At 44.9% G+C, this 10,000-nt stretch overlaps 1 protein-coding gene across 1 annotated transcript in view; it reads right to left on the bottom strand.

Moving 5' to 3' along the window:
- Positions 1–10,000, bottom strand: part of LOC113819699 (uncharacterized) — a 20,630-nt gene that overhangs the window by 318 nt on the left and 10,312 nt on the right. Inside the window, exon 2 of the mRNA XM_070126357.1 lies at positions 1–3,276. This exon is cut by the window's left edge and continues 318 nt beyond it. Coding sequence (XP_069982458.1) covers positions 103–3,276 — 3,174 coding nt within the window. The 3' untranslated portion in view covers positions 1–102. The remainder of the gene's footprint in view (positions 3,277–10,000) is intronic.

Raw genomic sequence — 10,000 nt, 5'->3', positions numbered from 1 at the left:
CAGTAGTTTTGTTCTTAGGGTGTAGTGTACGATACAGTATTGTTTGACAGACACTATCACGTTGTCGCCTCAGTATGTCGTCCACCTGTCTTCCTCCCGGGCTTACCACACAGGACGGCGGGAGGGATAGTCGTAGTTCCAAGGATAACCGTAGTTTGCTTCGTACTGGCTTTGTGGTGCGATCCGCCCTGAGTTAACTGGGAAAGGACCCTGATGGCCTTGCGTGTAAGGAGACCTCGCGGGCATGGCGGTCCTGAAGTTGAAAGTAGAGTAATCGCGGTAGAACTGAGGAGGTGGGTTGTTTTGTCCGAAACGTGGTCCGTACAGCTGCTGGTTCTGTGGGGTGAAATTTGGGTTCCTAGGGCGCTCGTTGATTGCCTGTGGGTAATAGTCGTTTCCGCCGTACAGTTGTGGGTAGCGAGACTGCATGAAATAGTCGAAGGGTGTATCGTATTCATCTGGGGTGTCGTAATCAGTGTAAATTACATCATCGTCGTCGTCATCGGTCTGGAAAGGGATTGGTTCAGGGTGGAAATGGCCAAACCTCTGAGGAGTCTGTGGTCCGTCGAAGTAGTCCTGAGGTTCCCTTGTGGGAAATGTGGGTCTTCTCATCAGTGGCTGTGGGCGGAAACGGAAATTTTGCTCGAGAAATTCTTGAGTTGGCTGCTGCTGTTGCTCGAATTCTGGGAACTTTTCCTCAGTCATTGGTTGGTCGTCGCTATCGTCCTCGCTCCGGATTGGTAGAAAAAAATGTTGCTCGTCGTCCCACTGGGCGGGGAAAACAGGGAGGCTCTGGGTGGGCTCGTCATCCTCGGGGAAAATGATTCTCTGGCTGTCATTTTCATTGGGGATCAGAAATGTCTGATTGTCGACCACGATGGGAGTCAGCTGATCCTCCCCGTCTGTCTGTGGCTCTCCGGCGATGGGCAGCAGAGGCTCATCAGGGCGGAATGTTTCTCCAGCGATGGGCGCGATGGGGCGGACGGGCAGCTGTTCAGGCTGCATCTGCACATCGAAAGGCCGCTGGGGAGCGAAGGGGAAGGGGAGCCTGTCATTGCGGTCGCCTTGGGTGCCAATAACCACGATCTCGACTAAGTTCGGTGGTACATATGGCCCAGTGGACTCATCGCCTTCCTGCTCCTCCTCTCCTTCTGTCTCTGGACGCATTACCACAGCAGGACGGAAGAAAGGGAACCCGCCGAAGGGCCTGAAGACCATTTCGTCATTATCGGCCTCTGGAAGGAACGGCGCAAAGCTTTCGCCCTCGGACTCCTCACCTTGCGGGTAGAACTGTTCTGGAACATCCTCTTCAGAAGAGGACTCTTCCGGCATGTCTGGAAGGAACGCAGGTACGATTACGTCACCTTCAGAAGTGTGGAACACTGCTATAGGGAGGTTATCTGGCATGGCTTCGTCATTCGAGATCTCCTCCTCAGGCACAAAAGCACTATCTTCAATCACTGGCTGTTCCTCACCGACGAAATAACCGTCAGAGGCGATGGGTGCATCGTCGGGGACATACTCCTCTTCCTCCATCAGTGGCATATCCTGCTCCATGTCAGGGTTTCCCTCCAAGTTGTATTCCTCCTCGGGAGTGTAGTCGGCATTCTCGGGCACGAACGTTTCGCCTTCAGGTACGAAATATACAACGGGTGGGTCGAAGATAGTCTCCTCTTGTGGGTTTTCTTGAAGCTCAAAATCCTCAGGTTCGTCATCCTCGGAATCCTCTTCTGGCTCCCCTGTCTCGATGAATTCCTGGCCCATGTAAGACACTCTAATTGGGACTAGTTCAGGGATTAAGGGACCAGCTTCTGGATATACTTCTTCAGGAGCATCAAAACCTTCAGGGGCATCTTGAGGACCATCAAACGCATCCTCAGGGACTTCACCATCAGGAATACCTTCGGGGATGTCTTCGGGGCCATCGACTTCAGATTCTTCTTCAGGGACAAATATTCCCTCGGGGATCTCCTCACGGATATAAAATCCTTCTGGGACTTCTTCAAGGACAGCAAAGACTCCTTCGGGAATTCCTGCCTCGGCTTCAGGGCCCTCTTGAGGTCCATCAAAATTATCTGCAGAGGCGCCTTCGATGGCATCAAAATTTTCGACAGGGATAACTACGATTCCCTCAGGAACTTCATCTTGGACATCAGAAAATTCTTCAGGCATCTCTTGAGATCCATCAAACCTGTCTTCAGAAACTTCTTCGGGAGTACCAAAATTGTCAAAAACTACTTCAGGAACTTCTTGTGGGAAGTCCTCAGGGCCATCATATTCAGGGTCATCAGAGACTTCTTCAAGGATAACTGGGATTCCTTCAGAGACCTCATCAGGAGCATAAAAAACCTCTTCAGGCACATAATCAGGGTCCTCAGAGCTTTCTGTGGAGTCTTCTTCAGGGCCATCATACTCAGGCACAAAGCCCTCAGGCACTTCTTCAGGTACAAAGCCCTCGGGCACTTCTTCAGGCACGAAGCCCTCAGGCACTTCTTCAGGCACAAAGCCCTCAGGCACTTCTTCAGGAGCAATAAAGACATCCACAGGTTCTTCAGAGCTGTCTTCAGGAACGTTAACAGTGTCTACAGGGAATTCCTCGGTAGCATCCATTTCCTCTCCTCCGTCTTGGGGTTCTGTTATAAAACCATCTTCAGGAAGCTCTTCAGGAACATCGAGCATAGGAATGTACACAATCTCGGGTTCTTCATCTGTGTCAGGGATGAAGTATTCCAGCCTTGAAGGTTCTTGGACCGGGACAGGCACGAGGGGGTTAGCCTGCGGTTCGACAGGGAGCTGCTCCTGCTCGGGGATTGGTTCTTCTGCATCCTGCTGAGGAACCTGTTGTACCTCCTCGGGGACCTGCTCCTGCTCGGGCAACGCCACCTCCTCAGGCGCTTGCTGTTCCTGCTCGGGCGCTTGCTCTTGTGCAGGCACTTGTTCTATCTCTTCGGGCTTCTGCGCTTGTTCAGTTGCCTGTTCCTGGTCGTCCTCCGCTACCAGCTGCTGCTGCTGCACCTGTTCTTCCTCAGGCGTAGTGACGACAGGAGTAGAAGCCTTATCAGCTGGCACCTTGGAGGTCGCATTGACGGACGACTGGGTGGTTACCGGTACATCCAGGGCCTCAGCCTCAGGGAGGACTTCGACGGCATTTCCTTCAAGGTCGTTGTCTTCAGGTCGTGCGTTGAGGATCATCTGCAGAAGGTCGTGCTTGTTGGGTGTGGGGGGGTCCGACAGCGGCAGGGAAGCCACTGCTGCTACCCCGAGTAACCATAATATCTGCAGCAGAAAAACGATTGTTAGGAAGTGATAAACCATACCTGAAATCGAATCAGGAGACGAAAAGGAACACGAAAAAGAAGAGGAAGAATAAGAAAGAAAAGAAAATGCACGACTTTTTAGTGATCATTTTTATCCTATGCAAATGTGCGCGTAATACAGCATAAAAGTTTATTCGCCTTTCCTATAACCGCCTCCGCCATCCTCTGACCACAGCGCAATATGTAACTATCATACTGTATCATTACTAAAAGCCGCCATCACCATGACTTTGCTTGGAGTCATCAGCAAAACCGGTTTACGGAAATTCCCCGACGCGAGATGGCGCAAACTCACCCTCACCTGGGGTATGGGGGAGGGGGGGAGGGGGGGCGACGGTATATACCATCACCCTTTCTCGTCCACTATCTATATTCCATTTTTTAAAAAGTAATTCTAATTCCTCAATCCTTCTATCCCTGTTTTTCCATTAGGAAAGAGAAGGAAAGAGAGAGAGAGAGAGAGAGCGAGAGAGAGAGAGAGAGAGAGAGAGAGAGAGAGAGAGAGAGAGAGAGAGAGAGAGAGAGAGAGAGAGAGAGAGAAATAAAAGAGAAAATCTCATATTCTCTCATTCCTCTTTCGCTGTCTTTTTGTCCTCCCCCCTCCCCTCTCCCCGCCTCTTCCTCCTTCTCCTCTAGGGCACTGCACGGCACACGGGATAATCGCTCTTATTGCGCCAAGTTCAAGGTTATTCAAGTTCCTTTGTTGGGGATTCAAGGGCAGAGGAAGACGAGATTAAAGGAAGTGGGAAGAGAGACCAAGAAGGATGTTAATAGAGAGGGATAGAAATACTTAAAATGAGTGTGACCAAGGGGGACGAAAAGGATACGAAAGAAGAAAAAAAAGACGAAACGAAAATAAAAGAAAATTATGTATATATAAATAAGGGATACGTAAAAAATAGAAGAAAACTGAACGAAACGAAAAGAAAAATAGGTATATACAAATGGGGGATAGGTAAAGAAAAAGAAGAAAAAAAAGAAAAGGAAGGAAACGAAACGAAACGAAAACTATGTATATAAAAATGAAGGATACTTAAAAAAGAGAGATTGAAGGAAACGAAAAGAAAAGAAAAAATATATATATACACAAATGCTTACGACCAAATAACCTGTTGGTAATAACAGACAACAAAATCACAAAAAAATGTCTGACATGGAATAAATAAACGATAAAAATACAAATTTCTTCATATAAATCATGATGAACCACTTTTTTCATCAGATATCTCTCATTATCTATACTTGCCACAACAATCTCAATTTTTCGGCTCCACATCATTGCTTAAAAAGTGTCAAAAACTGAAAGAAACCGGAATAATTAAAAAAAACAAGACTGCGTGTAAATAAGTGTCGCCCAACTTCCTGCGTCGTGTGAAAAACGATGGCGCTCTTTCTAACCGACTTTTAATAAATGGCGGGAAAATTTCTCAACTAAGTTTGGAAGCGGCTAAGCTTATGGATGTGAAGAGGGAGAGTTAGAGGGGAAGGGTGAGGGTAAGGGCGAGGGAGAGGGAGAGGGTGAGTTTGAAGGTGAGGGTGAGAGTGGGTGTGAGGGTGAGGGAGAAGTTGAGTTTGAAGGTGAAGGTGAGGGTGAGGGAGAGGGTGAGGATGAGGGAGAGGGGGAGGGAGAGTGCACGAAAAAGACAGAAAGGAGAGAGAAAATGTCATTTGGATAATCGACTTTAAATCCAATATATATATATGTGCATATATATACACATATATACACCTGTACATATATATATATATATATATATATATATATATATATATATATATATATATATATATATATATATATATATATATATATACATATATATACATACACATACATACATACATATATATATATATATATATATATATATATATATATATATATATATATATATATATATATATATATATATATATATATATATATACATAGATATATTTTTATATACTTTTATATACATATATATATATGTATAATATATATATATATATATATATATATATATATATATATATACATATGTATATGTATATATATGCATATCTTTCCATCTATCTATGTTTACAGACATACGCATTTTGTATGTATGTATTTATATTTTAAATGACTGAATAAACAGGTAACTGAATAAATAAATCAATAAATGAAAAAAGTGATAAATGGATGAACACACACACTGCATATTCTCTTTGTAAACAATTAAATGTTATCCAGAAGGAATGAGAGATGTAAAAAAATACCATTGAGCAAATTACAACAAAGGAGGCAAACAGAGAGTAGAGTAGTTTGAACATTTCCCCGAACGTAAAACAGGTTAGCAAGAATGAGAGAGAAAACACAGTAAAGACTTGGGGATAATGAATGACTCACTAAAAAGAATGAAACAAGTAAACTCAGGCTGTACCAAGATGCTTCTCTTCGCTTTCTCCTCTATCGTTTTATTCTCATTCTCCTCTTTCCTTTATTCTGTCTTCCTCTCTTTCCCGTTCAATGCCCCTCTCCTCTTCCAGTTCTTCTCCTCTCGAGGTCCTTCCTTCTTTAATTCTTCTCCTTCCCCGCCTTCAACTTCCCTCCTCCCTTCGTTTTTCTTTCTCCATTTTTTATACCTCTTTCTCCTCCTCCTCCTCTTCCCCCCTCCCTCTTCCCTCTCCTCTTTTTTTTATAGTCCCTCCTCCTCCTCTTCTCCCCCTCTCTGCTTGGTTGCGTTTCATCAAATATTTACCAGTCGAGAATTCATGGCCTCCAACCACTGCCTTGTCATTCCTGCAGCGTGGCCTCATTCGCTCTCCTCTTCCCTTGTCCTCCTCTTTCGCTTCTGTCTGTCTATCTGTCCCGTTCATTCTCTGTCTGTCTCGTTCGTTCTCTGTCTGCCTGTCTGTCTCTCGTTCGTTCTCTGTCTGCCTGTTTGTCTCTCGTTCGTTCTCTGTCTCAGTCTGCCTGCGTTTCTCTCGCTCTCTGTCTCTCTCTCGTTCTCTGTCTCAGTCTGCCTGTCTGTCTGCCTCATTTTCTCTCTGTCTGTCTGTCTGTCTCTGTCTCTCTGTCTGTCAACTATTCAGTATCTGCCCCTCTCTCCCTCTTCCTCATTTCCCCAAGTTCCTCAGTTTTTCTCTTTACCTATTCATTTTGGCCTCAGATTTTTTTTTTCAATTCTTTCTCTTCTTTTTTCAACTGCTGTCTCTACTCCATAAGGACTAGAATCCAGGGATAACGCAATGGATCTTCGGTCCTCCAGACGGATAGGTGGAATATGCAACACCTTTATAATGACTGGAATTCCGAAGGAGGTTGATAAACAGACGGACTGACAGACACATAAAGGCAATAACTAGAGTGTATGATAGAAAGATAAGTGATAAAGAGAGATAGGATGAAATACCGTTGGCAACCCTGTCAATTGTCTTATTTACAGGCTGCGCAATGATTCACGTTATTTTATCATTGTATTTTCTCTTCCTGGTTGGAAGTGAGGTGGAGAAAGAAAGGGAAGTGGGGAGGAAGAAGAAGAGGAAGGAGAGCAGAAAATGATGACGAAAAGTGAGGGGCGGGGGAGGATGGGAGGAAGCGAGGACTAAGAGAATAGGAAATAGGGAGAAGGACGGAGAGTAAGAGACGGGGAAGGAGAGGCAAAATGAAGAAGGAAATTCAAAGATAAGAAAGAAAAAAACAAAAGACAAATGAACCAAATAATAGAAATGACACACGGAAGTAGATGAAATCGAATAAACAAACGAACAAACGAAGCCACGGGACTGACTTTAAATATATGTATAATAAAAAAATCCCACTTTCCCCTTAATCTACATCCACTTCCTTTCTCCCTTCTTTCCTTCCCAGTCCTTCGTCCTCCCCACTCCCCATAAATCACAACCCCCAAGAAGAAGAAGAAGAAGAAGGATAAAAAACATAAACATAAACATAAACAAACAAGTCACGAATAACGGAAATTCACCGGATATGCATAACGAGAGGAGGGGCGAAAAGGGGAGGGGGGAGGGGGGAGGGGGAGGGGCAGGAAGAATGATGTGCTAATAGCTCTTCTATTACGGTAATAACGTTGTATCAAATAGCGGGTTTGCAGTTCTAGTGAGCGAGTTCGGAAGTCAGAAGCATGACGGATGGAAATGGCGGTTCGAACGCGCCGGAATGTCATCACTTACTAGACCGTGGGACTACGAGCGCAGATGTGTTTGTTTTGAGGTGCTGGCAAAGTTGAATTAGGCTCTTTATTGTAGTAGTATTAGTGATCGTATTTTTATTGTCATTCTTGATAATAGTATTATTGCCATTATTATCTGTTATTGTAGTTATTTTTACCGTTATCATAATCATCATTACTGTTATTGTTAGTATTAATATCATTATCATTATCATCACCTTATAAACTCGTTGTTATCATTACCTTCATCATTATCAATGATTATTCTTTTGTTAATACCACCATAAAAACCAACATTCTCTGTACAGCTCCCATGGCAACCGTTACCCATCTGGAGGCAAAATCATATAGTTACATGACTTCGACGTTTACTGGACACGCCACCTAAACAAACCGCTTTTAAAATTTGCAAGGAACTGCCGCCGAATATCAAATGCAACATCCCCGTCACATAACCGGAGTTTGCAAGTCCCGCAATGCCTGACGAAGCAGTTTCGAAAAGAGACCGAACCAGTTACGTGATGAAACATAATTCCCGATCGGTCTCGACTCCGGGATTCGAACAAGACTAGCGAACCGTTGAAGCGAACAGCCGGCATGAACCGCAAGAGCGACAGACGTTCAGGAAAATGCGGCGAATTCTCAGACTCATGCGCAAAACTTGAGGGATTTAGGAAGTGCACTTAATTTGCGATGTCTTTGAAGCTGGCGCATGTCCTGTTAGAACCTGATGGAGTGAATTTTTAATTGATGAAAAAGGTAAATATGTGAATACGATCTGGATTTTAGCAAGATAGGACTTGAATATGCTAACCTAGATGGTTTGTTTCTCCTAGGAATATACATAATAAAAGAATATCGTTCTAGAATATATAAAATGATTCGCGAAGAAGAAAGAAGAGGAGGAGAAGAAGAAGAAGAGAGAGAAGGAGGAGGAGAAGAAGAAGGAGGAGAAGAAGAAGAAGAAGGAGAAGGAGGAGGAGGAGGAGGAGAAGAAGAAGGAGAAGAAGGAGGAAAAGAAGAAGAAAATGAGAAGATGAAGAAGAACAAGAACAAAGAGAAAGGAAAAAAAAAGACATGCATAAATCAAACACTAGAAAATACACTGAAGAACCGCATATCCCTTAGACCTACATCTACGTAATGGCCGACACGGAGAACTTCCACCCGAAGCGCGGCATTCCCACACCAAGGAGATTCCGTAACCCAACCCTCCCACTTAGTCCCGTCGGGGCAAGATAACGGCTTCCCACTCTCGAAAGGCTGTCGTATTTACTCGAGGCAGAGGTCATGAGCATAGAGGAGGAGAAGGAGGAGGAGGAGGTGATTGCAAGGAGACTGCACGATGGCGGGGTTCAGAAACCACTCGAAAAGTCGTTGCTCTCTCGCGCTCGCTGCTTCACTCGGCGCTCCTGCACGAGAAGCTTCTTCCTTTGCCTCCCCCCCCCCTGTTTTTGTCTCTCACTTACGTTCCTCTCCTCTTCTTGACTTCTCTCTGTTCTTCTTTTTATTTTTGTTTCTCTCCCTTCCTTTCTCCCTCCTTACTTTTCTCTCTTTCTTCTTCCCCTACTTCTCTCTCGTCCTCTCCACTTTTCTCACATTCTTTCTTTCTCTTTGCTTCTCAAACTTCCTCACCTTCCCCCTACTTCTCTCCCTTCCGACATCTTCCTTTCCATTTATCTCCCTTTCTTTCCTCCTTCCTCTTATCCTCCTACTTCTCTCCCTTCCTCTCATTCTTCCTACATCTCTTCCTTCCTCTCCTCGCCACTTCTCTCTCTTTCTTTCCTCCTCCCTGCTTCTCTCCCTTCCTCTCCTAAATTCCTACTTCTCTCCCTTTCTATATTCCTTATCCTTATCTCAGCTTCTTTCTTCGTCCTTTACTCCCCTTCTGCCTATTTATCTCCCTTTCTTTCCTCTTCCATTCCTCACTTCCTCTCTACCTTACCTTCTTCTCCTTTCCTCCTGTCTACGTCTCTCCTTTAACTTTCCTCCCTGTTTCACTCCCCTCGTCCTTTCTTCCTTACGTCCGTCCCCGTCCTCCATATCCTCTCTTTTTATCTACTCACTCTCTTCTTCCCCTCTCTCTCTCTCTCTTCATCCCCCCCCTCTCTCTTTCTCTCCTTTCAGCCTTCCTCTCTGCTTCTCTCCCTTTCTCTCCGTTCTGCTCTCTTTATCTCCTTTGTTTTCGTCTCTTGTTCTCCTCTCATTTTCTTTCCTCTCTTTGCTTTTCTGCTGTCTTTTTTCATCATCTTCTTTCTCTTCCTCCTCCTCCTCCTACCCCTCCTCTTTCCTTCTCGCTCTCCCCCTCCTCTCCTTCTTTCTCTTCCTCCCCCTACCTCTCCCTCTCCCCCTCCCCCTCAGATTCTTCTTTCTCCTCCTCCTCCTCCTCTTCTTCTTTCGCCTGCATTACCCACGTTTATTAACCCCGTGTGTGTGAATGACTTTCTTCCGTGTATGGCTCTCACGGTCTCTCGCTCTTCTTTTGTTCTTGCGCACACATTCGGTAAGGGGAGAAAGGAACAGACA

Source organism: Penaeus vannamei, chromosome 10, assembly GCF_042767895.1.
Source record: "Penaeus vannamei isolate JL-2024 chromosome 10, ASM4276789v1, whole genome shotgun sequence".
Classification (NCBI taxonomy): Eukaryota; Metazoa; Arthropoda; class Malacostraca; order Decapoda; family Penaeidae; genus Penaeus; species Penaeus vannamei.
Note: the sequence above shows the minus strand (reverse complement) of the source record. Positions and strands in the feature narration are given on the sequence as shown.